Source organism: Lotus japonicus, chromosome 6, assembly GCF_012489685.1.
Source record: "Lotus japonicus ecotype B-129 chromosome 6, LjGifu_v1.2".
NCBI lineage: Eukaryota > Viridiplantae > Streptophyta > Magnoliopsida > Fabales > Fabaceae > Lotus > Lotus japonicus.
Window position 1 is genome coordinate 60,139,058 of NC_080046.1, and position 23,274 is coordinate 60,162,331.

Sequence of the window (23,274 nt, forward strand, 5' to 3'; positions counted from 1 at the left end):
TGCAAGGTGTAGTTGCGATTGTGATGGGAACTGAGAGAGTCGTGACTGAAGAAGAGAAAACTGGGAGTCAAAGCATCAAGAGGCAAGATCCACGGAAACTGAGAGCGAATCAAAGAGGAGAAGCTGCGATTGTGCTTCGTCTCATCTATATCAACAGCGACGAGGAAAGCAACGGAGGAGAAAGGAGGAGGCAGCGCAGCGATGCAGATGAAGAAATCAACAACAGTGAGAGGAGAAGGTGGTTGAATAAGGTGGCTAGGGTTGAGGTTGTGCGGCGGCTGCAGGGAAAGGGACGGTGAGACACTAGGGTTTCTGTTGAGCCATATTTCTTTCCACTTTCTGCAATGGGCCAGGCCTTAATGTTTCACATATTGAATTGGACCTCGGTTCGGGTCGGGTCCCGATGGGTTCTAAATCCCCAGCCCGAAACCGACCACACTCACCCGCCCAAGGTTGTTTTGAATTTTCGCCATACCCGTGAATCCGACCCGGCCCGACCGCAAACGTTTTTTGTTGTCGGTTTTGGGCCGGGCCAAGTGAACTTGCTCAGCCCTACAACATACATCTGTCCCTGAATGTCATTTTGCTTATGTTACAGTTTCAAGAACTTTTCACCCTCATCTCCAAATTGTAACGAAGAAGATGATATCAGATACCAAAACCAACTTTGGAGGCTGAATAACTTGAATATAAGCATTGTTTTATTTCCATTCCCCCTTTCCTTTGTAATTTATTCATTTAAAATTATCATTTTTTGGGTTCTTGTATCAGACATTTTTGTTTTGCATCATGATTCAGCTGCTACAATTGGTAAATATGGCAATGTTCCACACACAAATATTGGACTTTGGATTGGCAGTGACAATATAAGATGTTGTATAAAATACATCATTAGTATGTCCGGATTGACTAACCTACATTTATACAGGTTAAACAGTTTGAAATCCACATCTATCAGATGCAGCAAGTTCAATGCCAACTTTTGATTCTAGAATAAATCACTAAAACAGAATGACATGCTTAATTGAAAAAAATAACCTACTTGATAGTTCCTAATAAGATGTAAACATGGACATCCAAGTTTTTGAATACTAAACAGGACAAGAGAGGCAGAAAACTAGGCATGCAGCTGCTGAGAAAAGTGCAGTTATTTATGAATGGGAGCCACATTCAACCTTCTGAGATTCAAGGACAAGCCTTGTTGTCTCCATGGCTACCTGTCCATTGACATAGTGCTGCCGGCACACCGGCATGTAGACATCGACTCCACCAATCAACTCAACTTGTGTCTCCTGTGTTTTCCTCAGGGTAAAGAAAGCATGCTTCCCACAGATTTCGCATCGGGCAGTTAGCTTGGTTACAGAATCAGCAAGGGGAATGATATCAAGGACTGAACCAAAGTTCCTCCTGCCAATGAATATAGAGACACCATCAGCATGGATTTGATAATGTAAAGTTCAACCATAACCTACTAATTAAACCCCAATACAGGACATGTTGAAGAACACACAAAGGTACAAACAAATAGAGCTTTTATTATACAACTTAAGCTTGTGCTGGATTATGCTTAGCTAAAAAGTTGGAATTGGCTCTAATCAAGTCTACGGTTTGTGATCACATTACTATCATCACCCCTTTCCCAAAATAAAAATAAGTATGTGCCGGGAATTAAAGAACCACCTAGCACCAGGAAGTCCCAGGTGTTATCCTATCCTACTCCCCAGATTCCGAATTTCAAAACATATAAATATAGGTATTGTAAGTTGTAACCACAATTTAGCTCAGCCACTTCCATTCCATCAAGTACTTAGTTACTGGCTCCACTCAACTGCTCAAGATGAATTTTATTTTAATTCCATGCATAGTTTTATCCCAGTTATAGCTCAAATTCTGGTTCTATATCTGAAATAAATCCATAAAGCATTCAGGGCATGAATGGATTTTGGATCTATTTTCTCATAAAGGAACTTATGACCATGACCATGAAAAACAACTTGGAAGTTTAAAACTTATATTAACTCAGACAAAAACTAACACTAATTAGTTCCATTATGTCAAAATAAATGGAAGTTCAGTTTCATTGCAGCCCTACAAAAAAAATAAAAGGAGACTATAAAAACTTCAAACTATGAGTAACAGTACCTCAAATAGTTACCATCTAGTCCTGCAACTACTACTGTTTTTCCATCATGATCAGCAGCTTCACGGCAGAAGTCATAAAGGTCATCAAAGAATTGAGCTTCATCAATACCAATCACATCCAGCTGTCATCATCTATCAGTTGTCAGAATCAAACAAAATGCAGGCAGTAAACTGCCAAGCCTACAAAGGGGATGGGGAGGTGGGGGGGAGCACACTTCCAACAGGCATGCATTACATAAACCAATCATATAAATTACTATTGGACCAAAACTATTTAAATAAGAAGAAATATACAAATAAGATTAGCAAAAGTTCCCAACAGAATCCCCAATTACAATGTATGCACACATTGAATTTTCTGCAGTGTGAATAATTAAATACATACTATAAAGCTTCAAAGGGTCATACCTGCTCATAAGCATCAACTCCAAACTTCTGCTTGAATGATGATAAGTTTGCTAGCGCCCAACATGGTAATTTCGTGCCATCATGTGTAACAATCGAATCTAGTCCATATCTTGTATCCTTGCTTGATTTAATTATTGCCACATTTCTGCATCACAGAAAAATAACATAAAAATCATGTACCTCATAAACCAGGCTATTGCTAAACCCTCCGGTGACTATCCTGAATGATAAACCACAAGAAATAAGTTGTTATATATTATATCCACGGAATGATCACAGTCACACAACATACGGTCCACATAAATATAGGAAACATTCAAAGAAGCTAAAATCTTTCTATTAGTGATTCATTTTACCCTCCAGAATCAAGTTTCTGTAAAGAACTAATTATCCCAAAAGCTCAAAGAAACATGGTAACTGACCAGGGTAATTCTGTAAACTAGTTTCTATTTCATTACAATACCCAGGGATGATATGGGAATTTTTGGAGTAAAACAAAGAAACATATCCATGTAAAATGGTAGATTGGACATTTTTCATCAATTATGCAAATATTTCATTATACTTGTCATGGATAAATATGAATAACCATTTAGAAAGCCAACTGTTTACCTCTAGTTATATGAATAAATTACCTCTAGATGCTATCTCCTCTGTTTCTTTGTTTTACATAGATACTATCAAAACTAAAGGAACTTTGTCTTTAATATTATTATAGCACAGCACCCTATAAGTTGCATGTTCCACTTCAAATCTACAGCAGCCTGTAATTCAGAATCATTCTTTGCAGATAAGAATGTTGTTTAAACTCATGTCTAATTCATCAAGGACAGGGAAAATTGTGTTAACCAAAACTTTAAACAGTGGAACATTTATATCCCATGTTTTCCATTGCATAAGGTATGCGTGTATGAGTTTCCACTTAAATCAGGAACATAGCCTGCATCCTTTAAAATACAGGTGATCTCTCTACTTACCTGATAAATCTCATCTGCTTGTCGATGAGAAATAAATCTCCTTCTGTACCTCAACCCTGCTATAACCAGGTTCTTTTGTCATCCCTGATTCCCTCAGTGTAGCCCTAACCTCCTCAACACTGTCCCATAACCCAGAAGAGGCATAAGCATTCGCCAAGACAACATATTTTCCAGGATTTAGAAGATCAAGCTCAAAATACTTCTTAGATGCAATTTTTAACAAGTCTAGGTCACCATGAATCTTACAAGCCCCAAGCAGTGCACCCCATATCACCGGGTGCTCTTTACAAGGTGACTTTAGAGCAAATTCATAAGCCTCTTTCAATTTCCCAGCCCGCCCTAAAAGGTCAACCATTGCTGCATAATGTTTTGCTTGTGGCCTTATGTCATACTCACTTATCATTGATTGAAAAAACTTATGTCCTTCATCAACCAAACCCCCATGGCTACAAGCAACCAAAACTGCAAGAAAAGTAACATAATTTGGTCTAAAACCTTCAGTTATCATTCTACGAAAAGAATCTAAAACCTCCACTACTCCTCCATGCTGACCATATCCAGATATTAGAGTAGTCCAAGTAATGGTATTTCTACTCAAACATTTATCAAACATCAGTTGTCCGTCACTGATACAACTGCACTTAAAGTACATGTCTATCAGGGCACTGTTCACTACAACATTGTCCTTAATTTGACACTTGATCATAACCCCGTGGGCTTGCTTCCCAGGTTCTAATGCTGCCAAAGTTGCACATGCTCTGAACACCGATGCAAAGGTATGCTGATCTGGTCTCAAACCAGCCAGTCTCATCGTATAAAAAAACTCCAACCCAACTTCTTCAAGGCCATTTTGAACATACCCAGCTATGATTGCATTCCATGAAATTAAGTCCTTCTCCACCAAGTCATTAAATAAGAAGTGGGCAGTTTCTAGGGATCCGGACTTTGCATACAATATCAACAATTTAATCTTCAAATATTCATTGGGAACATATCCAACAATAATCATGTGTGCATGAATTCTTCTCCCCCTCTTATACTGTTTCCAGAATATACATTCCTGCAGCATCAACGAATATGTGCTCATGTGCACCGGCAACCCTGAACGGTACAATAGCCCAATTGCCTCAGCCAGCCTTCCAGATTTGCACAGACCTTTCAATACCTTATCCAAGGCTGGGTCTTTTTTTGCACTGCTTGACCTGAAAGCTGAGAATATCTTACCAACCAGTGATGATTACAACCATATCATAGCATTCCAAAACAAAAGTCTTTCCCTTTCTGGATTAAGGCCCCGTTTAGGAGAGCTTATTTGAGCTTATCTGATAGCATAAGCGCTTGTGCAAGTGTTTGGAAGAACTTAAGCAACGGTTTTGAGCTTATTTTCATAAGCTACTCAGGATAGCTTATGAAAAAGAACTTATGCTTATATATAGCTTATTTTCAATTTATTTTAATAATTTTTTTTAAAATAGCTTATGAATAAGCGCTTATGTTGCTTATGATGACCATAAGCGCTTAATTAAGTTGTTTTCCCAAACGGGGCCTAAAGTTCAAAACACATCACTTAATTAGAATTTGCACACATTATTCACCTAAAACTACTTAACTAAACCATCAAATTATTCAAGTAGAGACACTTCCAAACTTGATTATAAACAAAACAACAAACAAAAAAGCAGGGAACTTTGACAATAAACCTAGTGATAGAACATTATAGAAGATAAGGGCTGACCTGCCGTTGCCGGACTCCGATTGAATCCTCCGGATGAGCGAGGTGGTTTTTCCGGCGAACATGGGGCCCACAATGACGTGAATCTCGCCGGAAGAAGATGCCGATGCCGATGACTCCGATTGCAAGCTTCGATTTTGAGTGGTGGGAATCATGTTCCTGGATGAAAAGTGTGTTGGGTTCAAGCGGAGATGATTGGGGATTCGAGTGGGGAAAGGGGTCATGAATTCAGAAGGGCGTGGAAACAGAGCAAAGGAAGAGAATTTGGGAAGATTGGGAGATAAAGCTGCTGAGAGCTTTGGGTTTAAGATGGATTTCATTCTGCAAGTTGAAATAGCTTGCAAGAAGAAGAAGAAGAAGGGTTTAAGGGTTTTGAAGTTTTTTAATAGAAAATATATATTTATGGAATTTTGTGAGGGTTTCTTTCAATTGGAGGGGGAAAGAATTGGGGGAAGCATTACCTGAGCTTAATGTTCATTTTATAACCTATAGTAGTTGTATAAATTATTAAATTACATTCTAACCAAGCACAAGAGGTGGCACAAGGGGTGAATATGCATTTCCTTAAGAGATTTCGCTTAGGCTTCTAGCCCGGGTTCGATCTTCTCTGAAATAAAAAATAATACATTTGTGGTCAGGGACATCACTACAGTATCCCGAGCCAGATTAGTCACGTGGGAGCCCTTTCCCCCGTGGAGACCGGTGGCCAAATGACTAAAAAAAAAAATTACATTCTAACCATTAATCGGATTATAACCATGTTCCTTATCAAGCATTAACTCAAGTTATGTTTTTACCTCTACTTATATGTCTCCCAAGACTTGAGTAATATACTGTAGCCTATCAAAGTTTAGTATGATACTTAATTATTCATTTGGTTTTTTGGTTGACGTCATCGTTACTAAGTAAGTACATGCACAAACTAAATAAGTTGAAATATGCTCCGACTTGTGAGTCTGCTCGACTCAACAAACTTTTTGAGTGGGTTGTGTATCTAGATCTACCGAACTAATGTTTGTGATAGTTCTGCTGAAGGATGATCTTATGTACAAGTTCATTAAACTCACGCTTTATGATGTGGAGGACTGTGTATTACCGAGTTATCATTTATGATAGCACGGTCTAAATGAGAGCATTATCTTGCGGGTGGGGTTTGTGATTAGATTTGTCCCCATATATGGCTTACTAACCTGCCCATTCCGTACGTAGCTAGTTTTGGAGATTTCTCTAACAAATTTTTAGATGGTTTCTCCATAAAAAAATACAAAAAAATGACTTCATGACACCTACTCAATATGAAGTAGAAGTTTGGGAGAGCCATTTGAAAATACTTGAGATGTTTAGTAATACTTGATTTACTTAGACAAGTAAGACTCGCCTCGTTGTTGATTAGTTACCTTTTTAAAATTAATTAAGAAACAAAGTGAACAACCTTTGCGATATGCTTCATGGTTTTTTTTTTTTTTGAGAGAATATGCTTCATGGTTGATTCTTCTTAATTCTTCATTATTTTCTAAACTAGCCTAAAATGTTTTAATAATATAAAATTAGTAAATAACTAATAATACAAATTACTAAATAAAACATATCCATTCCTTTATAACTCTAAAGTCTACTTGTATCAAAATTTTGATATATATGGATTCATTGGTTCAACTAATAATCTACTGATTCAGCATCTGACAGAGTTCATGAATTGTGAGAGTTTTATAGCATTGGTTTTAAATTAATTACACCACATTTGCTTGCACAACGCTATCTCCAACTTTAGCACAGATGCTAATGGGACGCATTATCAACATAGTTGGCTTATGGCTGTTTCCAATCATTTGTCCCATTTTATAATACTACATCCCTATAACTACAAATTTAGTTATTGCAATTTAATTTATAAGTTAACATTGATCATATGCCTAGACTAAGCACCCATCTTATCACAAAGCTTGACCCCATCCACCATTATTACCTGCAGGCACGTGGGAATCAATTATGCAACAATCTATTTAGCTGGAAAAAGAAACCAATTATGCAAAATTAATTTAAATTATAACACACACCACATATACATATATATATATATATATATATATATATATATATATATAATTTGTGCCCAAATAATAGCTATAAAGTAGTAAAAGCTGGGGACATATGAGTTGGGAGAAAATCCAGGGATAATCCTTAAATGATGTAATTCATGTTTTTGAATTTTGATACACCATGAAAAAAACAACCATATATAAAAAAATAGAAAAAAATAATATTTATTTTTCCTAGTATATCAATATAATTTTATTTTTCTCATTCACAGTATTCAAATTCAAAACCTTTGTTTAGGTAGTATTAAACACGTCTCACTTAAACTATCTGAAATTGGTTAAATTATTGAATATTCTAAAAACATTGGAGAGGGGCATAGTTGAAAGGGACTGCATTGTGAGCTTGTGGTGATGAAGGATGAAGATTAAGATTAAGACACAAGAGTATGCAGCAAACTTTACTGCATTTATCTTTCACTGGTCGCCAATCACCATAGGCCATAGGGTGAGAGTGACCAAATTAAACCAACCTTCCCCACCCTCCTTACCCACGTTAGGCAAAAGGGTTACTTGTCTTTCATGCCACTGCTACCATATCCTTTATCCGCATCCCATGCATGTTTTTCTGGGAGCAAATTACCAAATAAATGCTTTTTTTATTCACCAAGATGAAGAAAGAATCAGAACGGCCACCACATTAAAGATAAATAAATAAATATGAATTGATAGAATTAGAAAATCTCTCATACCTCGTTAAATTATTTTTTTTCACCAATTATCACACCGGCATCAATGAGACTTATTAAAATTTAGTATATATTTAAAAAAAATTATATGCTAAAATTAATTTCCATATCTACAAATTATTTCCAGTTAATTATGATCCAGATTTTTCTTAGCAATAGACAAAATCTTCAAAGGAAGGTTACAAATTGCAGGGCGGTTGGTGGCTTGGTGCTGACAGTGTTAGCTACTTAGCTAGGAAAGCTTCACTGCACCGTTTTTTATTTCTAAAATAGATTGCCTTTCTTTGGTAGAAGAGATAGTATTTACTAAACACAATCATTTTACATTTGTGTATATACTAAACATAATCACTTTATATTTTTGTGATGATATAATAAGTTTTGACATTCAATCATTTTACACATCTAAAATATTTAAAATGAAAAATGAATAAGATAGATGTTCAAAATTTTATATCAAGTGTATCCAAAAGTAGCTAGCCGGCCGTACGTAAAACCACCTAAGTAAGAGCTTTAGGCCCCCAATTTTTTTTTTTACTAAGTAAAAAAGGCCATGAATTTTTTTTAAGTTAAAATTAAAGGCCCCTAAAATTTGTTTATACTAAATATTTTTTTAGTTAAAAAACTAACTTTAAAATTTATTTTAGGCTTCATTTAGTGTTAGACCGGCCCGACTGATAGGGGATATGTCTCCTAAGAAATTTAATTTATTGGTATTGTTTATATTTGTATATAGATATTTTTTAACCTCCTGGATGTTTTTGTAAATTTCTATAATTTTATTTTGTCCCTAAAAGAAATGGACACTCCCCTAAATAAAATAAATATATAACAAAATAGAGAAACGTATTTTGGATACTCCCCTAAATAAAATAAAAATATAACAAAATAGAGAAATGGATACTCCCCGAAATGGATTTCTCTATTTTGTTGATTCCACATCTCACTACCATGTCGAACCTCATCCATAAGGAAATATTGATATTAAACTTCACCAAATTGCTTTTCGCATATTGTTTGTGGTCCTTAGCTTTTCTTTTTTCCTTTATTTTTATATCCACGTCTAAGGGCTTGACTTTTTTAAATTAAGAATTTTCAAATAGAATTTTTTTTTATTAGGTTGATAAAAAATCAAAAGAGTAATTTTAAGCAATCCGGTCCGGTCAATGAATTCATATATATAAACACATTTATATGATGATTTTAAGTATTAACTTTTCAATAAATTTCTTTTATCTTCACTCTAAAATGAATCTATATCTCTTTTTTTTATTACGAGAAAAAATGAATGTCAATTTCATATAGTAAAGTAGTTTTTATTATTGACCGTGGACACTTCCATATTCATGTGACTTAATGATTAAAAATCACAAGAGTGCTACCCAGTTTAAGTCAGATTCAAACCCAGAACTTGTTGGTATTTACTATTTAGAGATATTTCAATCCAACAAATTACTAAGAAATCAGCATGTTAAAGTGAGTGTTATAGTATTTCCAAAAATATATTTTAAATTTTTAACCTCTTAGACTTAACTATCTTTATTTTGGTACAACTCATAAATAAAAGCGAAATAATGGTTAGGCTAAGACCTCTAAGAGGTGACGCCCGAAGCATCAGCCAAAATAAGCAAACTCGTGCTTTTCAATAGTTGCTCCACAAACTTGAAAGCTTCATCCTGAAGAACATCATACTTTGCCAAGAAGTCCGCACACATTATCCTCTCTTGTCAGAGCACCACATTCCAGTGTCTACTCAAGTCTCAAGAGCTCTTTAATGTACCTCAAGTCAGAGAAGCATAAAAATGACTCGCAACAGACACAAAATGCACTAACTTCACCGCGTCCATGGAGTCCGATTGACAATTCATTGGATACCAACCCTGATTCCAAGCAACGGACCAAGCATGCAAGATTGTCCAAGAACTGATTATCTTTGAATTTTTATATTAAAATTGTATCTTTTTTACTTTTAAATATTTACTGCATACATTTTTAGACTAATTATTTCAAATTTTCCTTTTTTCTTCAAATTCCAACAACTTGTAATTCTTTCCCTTTTGTTGTTAGAAAAGACATCATTTTATTTTAACAAGATCGAGTGAAATGGTTAAGGCATATTATTATACCCATGTGCCATGTTGCACTCTAGCATATGTACATTTTCTCCAATTGGCATTCATTTTCTTAAATCTGACCTTTAATTTGTTATGAGATTAGAGATAGATATTCTTAATAAACTATATAGTCAATGGATAAAAGTAAAGAAAAAAACAAAAAATAAGAAGGGTCTTAGCTAGAGGGTGTTGTCATCAATATGTAAAGTAATAAGGTTATGCACATGCATTATACACAAATGTATGTGTTTTGCTTCTTCTATTCTACCTGTTGTATTCTTCGGATGAGTGGATACACAAGCGATCCCTTCTGTCATTGGCACATAACCCTCTGTTTATTTTTAATTTTTTATTTAAAAGTTGATAAAAAGGTGTTTTTCAGTGCAACTACTCAAAAAAATTTATATGAATATATGTGCCCATTCCACCTCGTTGCTTGATTTTGCCGGTTCACCTCGAAATTCACGGAATTTCCCAAAAATGATCCAATTTATAATTTGTTCCTCATATCATATAGTATATCAAATCACCATCTAAATCTAATTCATATATTTTTTGGTTTCTTTGGCCTCAAGCAACGGTAGTAGAATCTCTGTTTGTTTCCAATCCAATATTACCTCATTTTAGCATCATTGCCAATAAAAAGGAGGAGGGAGAGTGAGAATGAAAGAGGAAAGCAAGTATTATTTACTTTTTTTTCTTAACCAAAATATCGAGCGTAAGGGACGTTCTGTCTCAACCATAGTAAAAATGAGTAGTAGCCTTAAAAAAATAAATTAATTTATATTATAAAATGATGTTTAAATGTTATTTTTTTTTGCCGCGTTAATACTAACTATTTTAATTAAAGATTGTTAATTTATTTTCCAAACGTAACTAAAAACAGATTATTAAATTTGTTTCATGTGTTAAATTTTCACCCACTTATTCATTTTCCTAGTTTCGTCCCTGCCCACAGCTAATTTTGTGAGACAAACCTCCGTTTCACGGTCAACGAAGTAAATAGTAAGTAAAAGATTGATTAATGAGTTTTTTATATTCAGAAGAGTCGAGAACCGAGTCCTAAAATGTAAAAAATTTGAAGTCTAAATATATATTATTTTTTTATTTTTTAAATTGTTTTGCTAATTCTTTCTCAAGGAGTCAATGGAGAATCAATCCCTAAACAATAGGGTGAGCAAAATCAATCTTATATTTTCTCAAAAGAAAAGAGAAAAATATTTTACTTTTTTATCTCCTCAAAAACAAAAACTAGGAAAAAGGCCAACAAGCAGTCACCATCTTCTCTCCTTTGGTATATAGCTTTCTTTCTCACACAAGAGGATAGATAGACAACAAGTCTCTCTCTATATATATATAATAAAATAATATATTTAATAAATACATAAAAATGTATGTATATAAACCATGAAGAAAATTGATTCTATTTATTTTCCATACATATCTCTTGCTCTGTGTGATACACGGTTGCCACATTCATTATATATATTTATCTGCTTGAATCAATTCAATCGCATTTCATTTGTAACACAAAAACCACAACAACAAGAGGGCCTCTCGCCCTCTCTCCCTATTATGCCTTCTCTCAGATCTTAGATTTCATCAATTTCTTCATCTGGGTTGTCTTCATTTGGTAATGCTTTTTTTTTTCATCATTCATCATCGCATATCGTTTTTGTGATTTGTTCATGTTGAACATGTTAAAGTTTGATTCTTTTTGTAATTTTAGATTGTGGGTCGATCCGTTTTTGATTCATTCATCAAAGCTTCTATGGTTATTACTAGGATTGTTGACTCTTGTTTGACGAATGGAATATCATCGTGTTTTTTTGTAAAATTTTCCCAAAAAAACGTAGATTCAGTTTTCTGCATGTTTTTTTCATCCGGGTTTCAATCAGCATTACGATGTTATGTGTTTGATGATTGTTGTTTTGCCAGCTAGGAAACGAGTACGAGGTTTTTTGTTTGTACGGAGATTGTAATTTGTAATTTTGTATGAGTTGATGATTGGATCCGATTGTTCCAATATGTTTCTTTTGTTGTTCCTACTTTTGGCATGTGATTCGATGGTTGTTGACTTGTTGGAGTAGAATTATGCATTTGGATGATTTATTTTATGGGTGTGAGTTGTTGTTAGAATTAGAAGTGATTGTTGAATTTGTGGGGTGTGGTGCAGGATGGAAATGGACCCTGGCAAGCTTTTCATTGGTGGGATTTCCTGGGACACAAATGAAGAACGACTCAGACAGTATTTCCAGAACTTTGGAGATGTGGTTGAAGCTGTGATAATGAAGGATCGCACCACGGGGCGTGCCCGTGGTTTTGGATTTGTTGTTTTTGCCGATCCTTCTGTTGCTGAGCGAGTTGTTATGGAAAAGCATGTCATTGATGGTAGAACTGTAAGTTTGTCCTTCTTTGTTTATATATTTATGTTTATTTAGAGACATCCATGCTAAATCCTCAGTGTTGTATTGCTTTCTATTGTGACAAAGTGAATCGGGATGTGCTGTCCCTCAATAAGAAAGATTGAAACAAGTGAATTTATTATTTCACTTGAAGATTCAGATGAACTTTTCTGTATTTGATGATACAATACTGATTTGGAGAGGCATAAATTTGATTAGTTTTCAAAGTTTTGGTTTGCTTGCATGAAATTGAGCATTATATATTTGAATCGGATTCAATGTAGCATATTCATGGCAGTGTTGTCAAATCGCGATTGCGGACCATCTTGGTGAGGCAAAAATCCGCTATTTCGGCTGCTATTTGGCGGTGAATAGCGGGCTAATAGCGGCGTCGCGATTAGCCAAAAATCCGCTACGCTATAGCCGCTATTTGATAACACTGATTTATGGTGATACAAGTTTATATGTTTTGAATCATTGAGGCAATGACAAATGGTAGTTGGCATGAATCATGATATCAGTGGGAAGAAAAATATGGTAGTCTGTAGAGCACAATAACATAAATTTGGACTAATAGATTTGACTAAAGCAGACAGAGAGTTTTTTCTATCCATTGTCCTTCATATCAAAAGCTCAACAATGACAAGTAAAGTAAAACTGAAGTGGGCCTGTAAGCTTCTTTTTTTGGGGGGTAGGGAACTAGGGATTAATATGAAGAAGAAACATGGAAAGGACGATACAATTTAGTCTCTATTTCCTATTAGTCCAAATTGTGATCTAATCTCTAAGTATATAATTTGCAGTCTCCCTAACACATTCATTTACTTGAAATCCTGACCAGCAATCGTTCTTTCTCATAGATTCTATTAGTTTTTATAGTGGCCTGCTTATTTATAATTCAGACTAAGATGTTAAATTGAGTTTTATTGTCATGAATTCGACATGCAGGTGGAAGCAAAAAAGGCTGTCCCTAGAGATGATCAGAATGTTCTGAGCAGAAGCAACAGCAGCAGTCATGGGTCGCCAGTTCCTTCTCCTGTCCGCACAAAGAAGATATTTGTTGGAGGTCTACCATCCACAATTACTGAGAGTGATTTTAAGAACTACTTTGATCAGTTTGGAACAATTACAGATGTTGTCGTGATGTATGACCATAACACACAAAGGCCTAGAGGTTTTGGATTCATAACCTTTGATTCTGAGGAAGGAGTTGAGAAAGTTCTGTACAAAACTTTTCATGAACTGAATGGTAAAATGGTTGAGGTTAAGAGAGCTGTTCCCAAGGAATTATCTCCAAGTCCAAGTAGAGGCCAGTTAGGTGGATATAGTTATGCTATGAGTAGAGTTGGTAGCTTTGCTAATGGTTTCACTCAGGGATATAATCCAGGCATGGTTGGAGGCCATGGACTTAGAATAGATGGTCGGTTGAGTCCGGTTACTGTTGGTCGTAGCGGATATCCTCTTTTGAGTCCTAATTATGGGTCAGAACTCAACTTTGAGCTACCATTGAGCCAAAATGAAAGTGCAAACTTTACATCTAACTTCGTCATAGGACGGGCGCTGAACTCTTCATACAATGGAAGTCCGAGCAGGTACAATAATGCCATGGGGTATGCTGGTTCAAGCATTGGCAACAATGCAACCATAAGTTCAAGTTCAATAAATCAAAATTTGTGGGGGAATGGGAATCTTTATGGTGCTACTAACCCTGCAACCTCTAATGCTTTTGTTGGTTATGGAAGTGAAAATTCAAGCATGGGTTCTCTTGGTGGTATTGGATCACTTTGGAGTTCCTCCCTTGGTAATAATCAAGCTGGAACTATTGGCTCTGGATATGGTAAGGGAAGTCTTAGTTATAGGTCCGGAGATGTGATTTTAGGGTCAAAAACAGTAGATTATGGAAGAAGCAGTGAAAGCACTGTTGCATCAGCTCCATTGTATACTTTATCAAATGGAAATTATGATGAGGCATTCAAAGATACTTATGAAGCTGGGCCATTTTATCGTGACCAGACTTGGAGGTCATCAGCTTCAGAACTAGACGATTCTGGCAGTCTTGGTTTGGGTTTTGAAAATGCTGTTTCAGATTTAATGAGCAAAGGCTCGGGAGGTCACATCGGCGCTTATGCTGTTGCTAGTAGACAATCAAATAGAGGTAAAATGCCTTTCTTTTTTGAAATTGAAAAAAAAAGTAATATCCATCGGCTAAGCTTCTGTACATACCTTGTCATAGCTAGTTTGTTTCATGTTTAGAGTTTAAATTTGATTAAGGCTAAAACCAGTAAAGATTACTAAAGCTCCATATTCTTTGTTTTATGTTATGCTGATTGTGGCTGTGTCCTCCAAAATCTTTGTTTATCACCCTACACAAAATGTGTGTCTATATGTGTGTATTCCCTAGTGAAGTAACTAATTTAATTAGGACATGTTTCAAAAATGCTGGTTATGTGAAGAGATTTTAACCATGCTATCATTATAGTTTGAATATGTTTGTTTGAACATGTGCTTCTATAAGTTCCTGATCTTAAACTTTCCAAGTGCAGGGTGATAAACTAAGAGATATGACTTACTTGAATCAGAAAGTACGGCAATTCAAAGCTTGTCATGTACTAATGTGCCTTTGAACATGTTTTGCTTCAGGAATTGCTGCTTAGGAAGGTTATGTTATGCTGTGGATGCTCCGACAGTTTCAGTGAGGTATTTCTGGTGCAGAAGGTGAATGAATGTGGAAAGCTTGAATCTTCTTGTTTCGAGATACTTGAATGCTTCTAATATTTCATTAGAGCCAGTAGGTTTGGCTGTGTTGAATAACCTGCGAATACAGAACACTTACAAGGGCTTTAATATAAGGATTGTGCTTGAGTGAAATATAGGTTTTTCTTTCTTTCAGGTTTTTGAGACTTGTAATCAGGTTATGGAGTTAGTCAGCAATGTCATTTGATGCACACCTCCCACTATAGAGTAATACACAAAACAAGACTTCTCCTACATTTCTTTTTGTTATTCTGTTTTGGACACTTGAACCATGTTGCCAGTGTGGGCCAGAATCTTTTTATTATCTCCTGTTCAGTGTTTTGATTTTTCAGAAACTGTAAAAATACATGGTTAATTTCTCCATGATATTGTCATGGGATGTTCATCTAGTTTCTTTAAAATAATAGCTGATTCGTCTATGGAACACATTTGTGTTTTTTTACTTGTTGGCGTGTAAGCTTCATTTGGGAATTGTGCATGATAGATTTCCTACTATAACAAACCTTCCTTTCTCTCAGGGAGTTATTCATGATTTATTTATTGTTTATACAGATCATATGTAAAGTCTCTCTAAACATCATAAGTACCATTTTCAAATAAAAAGGAGCTTTATTTAGCATAAATTTTGGTCCTCTTAGGTCAAAACCCTCCCCATGCCTCTCCATCTGAATTTAGATCGTTGGATTTGAATACTTGTGTGTGATGTGTGTTGTTTTTTGAACCATTAATCTTGATAGAGTTTGGCTTGAGAAAGATAGATTGGATTTTTTGTTGGAGATGATGCACACTAACCTTGTTACTTGTTAGTGTAACTATTCCTTTCCTCTTAGTGTGTGTTTGGAATTTGTTCAAGATGGTATTTTTCTATAAACAAAACTTGAGTTTGTTCTTATATAAACATTAAAGTGATTCCACCATGTATAAACATCAAGCATGCAACATCCAACACATGAAAAGAAATGATGACTTCAACATATAGTGAAGAACTTCCAACATCAATGGTATATGTACTAATTAAGTGGTGTTTGTTTTTGATAAATACTTGTCCAATTTATTTGATCATGTCACATACGCATATAGTGGGGAAAGAATCTGTTGTTATGGTTTTATTGGAAAGTGATTACCCCCCAAGAAACATCATCCAAACTAAATCAGTAAATCATATATATTTAATATTGAATAATTTATACATTTATATGAATTTAATCTAATAACCAAAAAAAAAAACCAACTCCTCACTTATATTTAACTAACATATTGGAAAATACTTATAGGGATGTCAAAATTACTCACACCCGTGTATGCCCACGGATAAAAACCTGTTATGGGTAAAGTTACCTGCATCCACTGATATCCACAGATTTATTTAATGGATATTTCCATTATCCATTTATTAATGGGGCGGGTACAGATATTGATGTATCCATACTCATGAATACCCACCCGATATATAAAATATTAAAATATCTTTTATTTACATATATATATATATGTAATCTAGCAAGAGATGTATATTAAGTCTAATATTTATCTGTAAAAAGAATCTAATATCTAATGAATTTATGTTTGAATTATAGTTTTCCTTCAAGTAAACTTGTATAATAGTAATGCTAAAAAGTAGCCCTTATACCCAAAAAAGAGGTAGAAAAGAAGTATTTTCCTATACACATTGATAAGTGTAAAATCCAATTTTAAATTTTTTTTAATATTATTTTCGTTTAAAAAATATATGTGAATCCATATATATTAATGGATGTCGGGTGCCCATGGATATCCACGGATATTTTAAAATCCTGTTAAAACCCACTTAATGGATATCCATGTGGGTACGGAGCGGGTACGAGTGTAAATTTTTACTGCAGAGCGGGTGGTGTGTATATACTACCCATGTCCACTCGTACCCATTTACATCATAAAATAAAGTTAGCTCAAGAGAATAGCACGATAACACATTCAAGTCTAATTTAATTACTTACTCGTCATTTTCACTGATGTGTATTGTGTACACTTGTCCATTTATATTCTTTCAAACATTAAAATAGTAGAAATATTTTTAGGCCTTAGGATTTAACATTGATTGGATAATTATGAGCACTCTCTTAAGAAGGCTTTGTTATAAGTTGGGGATCTTCACCCAAAAGAATGAAACACATATCATGGTCAGTTATTTATTGCTTAATGCAAGTATGCACGGGTCATTCATTTTTATTTTCTATTGTGTTTTCTTATGGTTTTTTTTATGATTTATTCGTATGAAAAGGAGAAAAAATAATATTACTTGCGATAATTATGTTTTTTTTATCGAAGTGTTAATTTATGTTTTTAATTGTTTTTTTTGTCGTACTTTTTTTTATGAGTGTGTTTGTTTTTTTTATTTGTGTTGTTTGTCCTTATTTATCTAATTGATGCTTTGAATTTTTCTTTTGATATAACAATTTTATTGTACGTTACAGATAGAAGTAGTATTTTTCTGTAAGATCTTATTTAATATTAAATCATAATAAACTCATTTAAAATAATTTTGAGGTTAGCAGTAGAAAGCTAGTATAGAATAACATTAATGAATGAAGTTTAAGGGGAGGTTTTTTTTGCATCACATGTTTTTGATTTTTATTTTAGTATCTATTATGTATATATTTTCTTAGTGATATCATATTTAATATTTTTTTTGGTACAATATCATATTTAATATTAAGTTTATCCTATGACATTCTATAACTCATATGAATTAAATAATAATAAATTCAATTAAAATAGTTTTGAGGTTAATAATAGAAAACTATAGACCAATTAATATTAATGGAGGAAGTTCAAAGGGAAATGGATAGTGAAGGTTTTTTTATTGAATGGTCTTTAACTTTTAAATTTTATTGTTAATATTAATTATTACTTGATAATGTTTCAACAAATTTAAAGTAATAATGTGTCATGGAATTATCTAAGTTTTAATGGAATTTTTTTCCTATGAAATTTCATAACTCATATGAATTAAACTAGTACTTTTTACCCGTGCGATGCACGGGGATATTTATTTTTGTTTTGTGTGATTTTTTTAAAATGTGTTATTTTTTAAAAGATATTTTACGGATTAAAAGAATAAAATTTATTTTTGATAATAAATCATAAATTTATAAATTTTTCTAGTACTGAATGTTTTGGTACATCGGAAACTTTATGAAACCTTTGATATTAATGAAACCTATTTGGTACATCGGAAACTTTATTAATGAAACCTTTGATATTAATAAAAATGATTATTGCCCGTCAAAAAAATAATAATAATTATTGGATTCAATTTGATTCAATAGCGGGGAAAAGAGATAGTGGGAACATTTCACCCAAAATGTTTAACAGTCCAATAATCTCTAGCAACCTCAAATCCCAAACTGCATTATTATTGTTCTAACAACAGTTTCAATTTCAATTTCCATGATATACTAATGGCTCTATTAATTCAGCTGCATAATTGCCGTGAGTATCGACACCATTCAAAGTTGTGTGCAATTAATAATGGAACAAATTGTAAGCATCATCCAAGATGCAACGATTCTCTCCCAAGTCCTGCTTTTCAGGCATCAGTGATGCAATGCGAGCTTGCTTTGTTGTCAATTGTTCCTGCTCCTGATTCCTCAACATTAACTCTGCTATAAATTTTAAACACCATCAGACAAACAAAAGAAAAAGAAATTTATTATAATTTTGGAAAATATAACAACCAAAAAAAGATTAGATGTCTGTTGACATTAAACTGTAAACATAAAACATGTCATGAAATTACCTGTGTAAGAGATTTCCATACATTATTTGCAGATCAAATATACATGTCCAAGAAAGAAAGTTGGAAAATAAAGAACAGAGAACACCAAACAAAAAGATCTAAACGATTTGATAGACCACTAAAGAAATTTAACTCAAAGAGATAAACAGATCCAAAGTAAATTAAGGGAAAATACTTGAGAAAAGCACAACCTGTATACGGCTCTTCCTCTTCACTCTTTCAATGACCTTTAATTCCTTAATAAAAACAAACAATTAAACGAATCTTACACTTCCATGCATGCACAAAATCTCAAATTACCCTCTCCTTTGATCACAAACATGGAGAAGAAAGAAGTGAGAAAAACAAATTGGAAGAAAATAAAAGAAAAACCTTTCAAAGGTAAGTCGTCAGTCATGCTTTAGAAAGTTATCAGGTTCAATAAGCATATTGCATACACTACACTTTCTATAAGTTTTGCATGGTTTGTATGTGGGTTGTTGTTCAGTTTATGGGGTGAGTCTAATGAAGAATAGCAGCAGAGTAAGATGAAATTCAATTTGCTGTTCTTTTCCAAGAAATACCTTGATTATTTCTCTGGCCGTAGAAAAGAAGAAACAAATGAAGGAATGACTCATAAGTCATAATTATTCTACTAAGAAATTGCTTGCAAAAGAATCACGCTTTCTTAATGGTACTATGGGAAGCAAAGTTTATCCCTCTCACATTTTGAGCACCCAAACTCCATTTCAAAGTGTGCAGCATGCGAGCAATGGAACTCCACAATTTTCTACCATGAAAACCAAAAGTAAATAAAAAACAAAAATGACGAAAAAACAGATTAGTGACCCACCGAAATGAGAAATATTATGAGAAGCAATGAACAAAAGGCCTGGCTGAGAGAGATTACCTAGTGAAGAGGAGGTAGATGCTAGGCAAATGTGATGACAAAACAAAGAACGAAACGAACACATGTTATCTTATGAATCAAACTACAAAATCCTATTGTGCTCAAAGAAAGATGTCTTCACTCTCTTTGCACCATAAAAAGTCAGAAGCAATTATAAGCGATTAAGCATCTGCCTTGTTACGGTGGAGGAAAGAGATTTTGGAAGATATAGCATTTGCCAACATGATATTTGGATAAGAGTCTATAAAAAATTTGATTACCGTCAATTGATTCAGGAGGACCATTTCTACGTCGAAATGCTCTTCTAATCCCCAAACTCTGCAATCCATATTTGTCCCCTGCAAAAGCAATACACAAAGCATTTGTGAGAAAATCACATTATGTTCCTTTCCATTTTTCTATCCAATCTTCCTAGAATCCTAGATGCATGAGTGCAAATCACACATTTACTAATATTAGTTATAGTGTAGTTGTATTATGCCACTCTTCGCATTAACTGCACAATATTATACTAATTTTTTTTCACACTGTTCTCTGTGGTTGATCTCTCATTTGTGTATACTTCAACACACTCCGGTCTCTCATATAATCAAATTGCTAGCTTTCATAACACAATCGAGAATATTATCAATTTCATCTAAATTTTATTAATATTTAAGGATTTTTTGTGCCTCTATTGTTTCTGAGAAAAATCAGAAAAGAGAAGCTATGCTTGTTGAAGTAAGTCATTCCAAACACCAAAGGGAGCAGCTTCTGAAGGAAAATTAAAATGAAAGAGAAGGTGAGACCCTAAATCACATACTAAGGACGGTTGAGAAGAACAAATGAATAACAGGAAAAAGGGTGAATAGCGTGCAACCATGGCTAATGAAAGACATTATATCACTCTTTCAAAGTGTCTTAATTTGAATAAGGGAGTAATGGCAGGTTCATAAATGGAGAATCAAAGGCATAGTAAAAGAGTAACGACAGGTTCTAATATGAGTAACAGAATCCATAATTTCAGAGTTTGAAAGTCTCACATTAAAATCCATAAGATCTTGCGCCTCTTTGAAGGCCATAAGTAAAAGAGTAACGACAGGTTCTAATATGAGTAACAGAATCCATAATTTCAGAGTTTGAAAGTCTCACATTAAAATCCATAAGATCTTGCGCCTCTTTGAAGGCCATAAGTCAAGTCAATGTAAGCACCACTGCTTGTGCCTCAGTCTTTCCATAAAATCTGCCAATGAAAGAAAAGGGTATGAAAAGAGGAGAGAAGCCAGGTGAGAGGGGAGAAAGGAGAGAAGCCTGGTCCTCTTTGAAATCCACACCAGAGAACTCTGTCTCTTAAAATTTCATCTTCTATGAGCATGTCTTCTGAGAAACCCCTTGGACACCAAAAATAGGTATAACCAAGTGCAAATCACAAAGAGTTAATATAGCATGCATATAGTCTTACATGTCTACATTTGATAGGTTCCAATTCCAATTATTATCATTATAAATTACAATTTCCCCTCAAATGGATCCCCACTTAAGTTCATTTGATCATTTCGAATAGTCTAATCACGTGGTCACCATGGACACACAATAATAAAAAAGAATAAGAGCAGTATTTGCATAATTCTAGAATCCATAGCCTTCAGTCAGAATTGATGTAAGTGTGTTTACTTCTTGAAGATATTGATGTCGAAGAAGGAAAAACAGCTAGAACGAAATCTGAGATTATATACAAAAAAACATGAATGAAAAAGAAATATGGCACAAACCTAACAAAATAAATTAAACATTGGGAACAGCCGAACAGTCACTTTCACCATGGATGCTCTGCTGTCAACTCTCTGAGTTCCTTCATGGCTTCATGTTTTCTTTGGTACACAATGTGTCTCTATGAAAAAAAAAACTACATTAGTAAGATCAACAAAAACAAATCAAAGAACAAAAGTAGAAGTGCAAAAGTGCTAGTGACATAGAGTTAATAAAGCATGCATATAGTTTTCTTGAAGGTGAGAAGAATGCAATGAATAGAAAATGGATGGACGGAAATGAAAGCCCTTATGGTCGATTCCTTTGTGTTCAAATAAAGAAATACATTTTAATCAGAAATTTGTAACGAAAACGTGAATGAAATCCCACAATGAAAAATTCCAGAGCAACGAAAGGAAGGCATAGAAGAAGAGGGATTGAAAGAAGAAGGTAGGAAAAAAAAGTAAGAAGGGAGGAGAAGATTGTTCTTACCGGATTGAAGATCAGAGCTTCCCAGCCTCCGTGTTCCTATCGCCACGCCCAGCAACCTCTATCGAGTTCAATTCTCTCCCATGTGAGCAGCGGCGCTGCTAGGGTAAGGGGGAAGAAGAGGTAACAAAATGAGAAACTCAGAAGAGCAAACGGTGAAAGAAAGATGAACAACAGATCTGAAGCGTTGCAACACTTATCAACGGCCAAGATTTAATCTTTGTAGAATAATGTGTTTCTTTACTAAAATACCCATGTTAAAAATTAATTTGATGTGCAATGAATTGTTGAATGACTGGTTTACCCTCAAGACTGCAGAAACTCTGCTTTTATATAGATTACTAGTACTTTTGACCCGTGCGATGCACGGGGATATTCATTTTTTAGCTTTGTGGTTTTTTTTCAAAAAATTTGTGCATATTTTAAATGATATTTTATTGATTTTTTTTACATCGGAAAGATAAATTACACCCCCAAGATATTGATACCTAGACCTTTCTCTCCCTAATTGTCTCTCAGCTCTTACCCCCTCTTATCACTTGAGCTAACCTTTTGAGACAAAAGAGAACTAAATTTATTTTAGATCTAAGAATATTTTATTTAAATCGATCTAAGAATCAAACGAAGGTCTTATAGTTATTGTCTAGTATTGTGACCCGTGCGATGCACGGTGATGTTCATTTTTGTTTATCATGTGATTTGTTAAAAAATTGTGTTATTTTTGTTATGTTTATTAAAAAATAATTTATGAATTAAAAGAACAAAACTAATTTAAAATATAAGAAAACATGAATTTGTAAGTTTTTTCCCGTCCCTGGTGATTTTCTTGAAATAAAAAAGGGGCGGAAATAGTATGGGGGAAATAGTATGAAGTTTTAAGACTAATTTTAATAACATTATCATAACTTTTGTTTTTATTCATAATTTGGCAAAAACCATTGGAGATTTGTATAGACAAAAAATTACAATGACAATGCACAAACCTTTAATCCTTATTTTAGTTATGGAAATTTCTATTGCTATTTTTTATTCATTATATAACACATTCAACATAGTTTTTTTCTTCTAATTTT

General features: G+C 34.1%; 2 protein-coding genes and 1 long non-coding RNA gene across 11 annotated transcripts; 1 reads left to right on the forward strand and 2 right to left on the reverse strand.

Moving 5' to 3' along the window:
- Positions 1 to 823: 823 nt before the first annotated feature.
- Positions 824 to 5,720, reverse strand: LOC130725916 (pentatricopeptide repeat-containing protein At4g16470). Of its 2 annotated transcripts, XM_057577105.1 has the most exons (6): positions 5,263 to 5,709; positions 3,772 to 4,729; positions 3,599 to 3,657; positions 2,551 to 2,695; positions 2,143 to 2,264; positions 824 to 1,407 (listed from the first exon to the last, which is right to left on the reverse strand). In XM_057577105.1, the coding sequence occupies exons 1-6, from the start codon at positions 5,577 to 5,579 to the stop codon at positions 1,152 to 1,154; spliced, it is 1,857 nt and encodes a 618-aa protein (XP_057433088.1). In that variant the 5' UTR covers positions 5,580 to 5,709; the 3' UTR covers positions 824 to 1,151. The 2 variants fall into 2 exon arrangements, with proteins under 2 accessions (XP_057433088.1, XP_057433087.1); XM_057577104.1 differs by lacking the exons at positions 824 to 1,407; positions 2,143 to 2,264; positions 2,551 to 2,695 and adding an exon at positions 2,713 to 3,314 and having other exon boundaries at positions 3,528 to 4,729; positions 5,263 to 5,720.
- A 5,881-nt stretch (positions 5,721 to 11,601) lies between these two features.
- LOC130722571 (heterogeneous nuclear ribonucleoprotein 1-like) lies at positions 11,602 to 15,743 on the forward strand. 2 transcript variants are annotated; one of them, XM_057573336.1, is made up of 4 exons: positions 11,602 to 11,791; positions 12,335 to 12,557; positions 13,512 to 14,718; positions 15,107 to 15,743. In XM_057573336.1, the coding sequence occupies exons 2-4, from the start codon at positions 12,336 to 12,338 to the stop codon at positions 15,109 to 15,111; spliced, it is 1,434 nt and encodes a 477-aa protein (XP_057429319.1). In that variant the 5' UTR covers positions 11,602 to 11,791; position 12,335; the 3' UTR covers positions 15,112 to 15,743. The 2 variants fall into 2 exon arrangements, with proteins under 2 accessions (XP_057429319.1, XP_057429318.1); XM_057573335.1 differs by having other exon boundaries at positions 11,605 to 11,791; positions 15,204 to 15,743.
- Positions 15,744 to 18,587: 2,844 nt separating this feature from the next.
- LOC130723470 (uncharacterized) lies at positions 18,588 to 22,386 on the reverse strand. Of its 7 annotated transcripts, XR_009014280.1 has the most exons (7): positions 22,205 to 22,385; positions 21,736 to 21,854; positions 21,116 to 21,206; positions 20,245 to 20,322; positions 19,985 to 20,005; positions 19,096 to 19,864; positions 18,588 to 18,961 (listed from the first exon to the last, which is right to left on the reverse strand). It is a non-coding gene; the product is annotated as an uncharacterized LOC130723470 (long non-coding RNA). The 7 variants fall into 7 exon arrangements; XR_009014285.1 differs by lacking the exon at positions 19,985 to 20,005; XR_009014283.1 differs by having other exon boundaries at positions 18,588 to 18,958; positions 19,287 to 20,005.
- Positions 22,387 to 23,274: the final 888 nt, after the last annotated feature.

Coding starts and splice junctions, on each gene's coding strand:
- LOC130722571 (XM_057573335.1), top strand. CDS start 12,336: ATGGAAATGGACCCTGGCAAGCTTTTCATTGGTGGGATTTCCTGGGAC. Junction 12,558..13,511: donor ATGTCATTGATGGTAGAACT/GTAAGTTTGTCC, acceptor TTCGACATGCAG/GTGGAAGCAAAAAAGGCTGT.
- LOC130725916 (XM_057577105.1), bottom strand. CDS start 5,579: ATGAAATCCATCTTAAACCCAAAGCTCTCAGCAGCTTTATCTCCCAAT. Junction 2,696..3,598: donor GAATCAGGGATGACAAAAGA/ACCTGGTTATAG, acceptor TCTGTGATGCAG/AAATGTGGCAATAATTAAAT. Junction 2,265..2,550: donor GAGTTGATGCTTATGAGCAG/GTATGACCCTTT, acceptor AGATGATGACAG/CTGGATGTGATTGGTATTGA.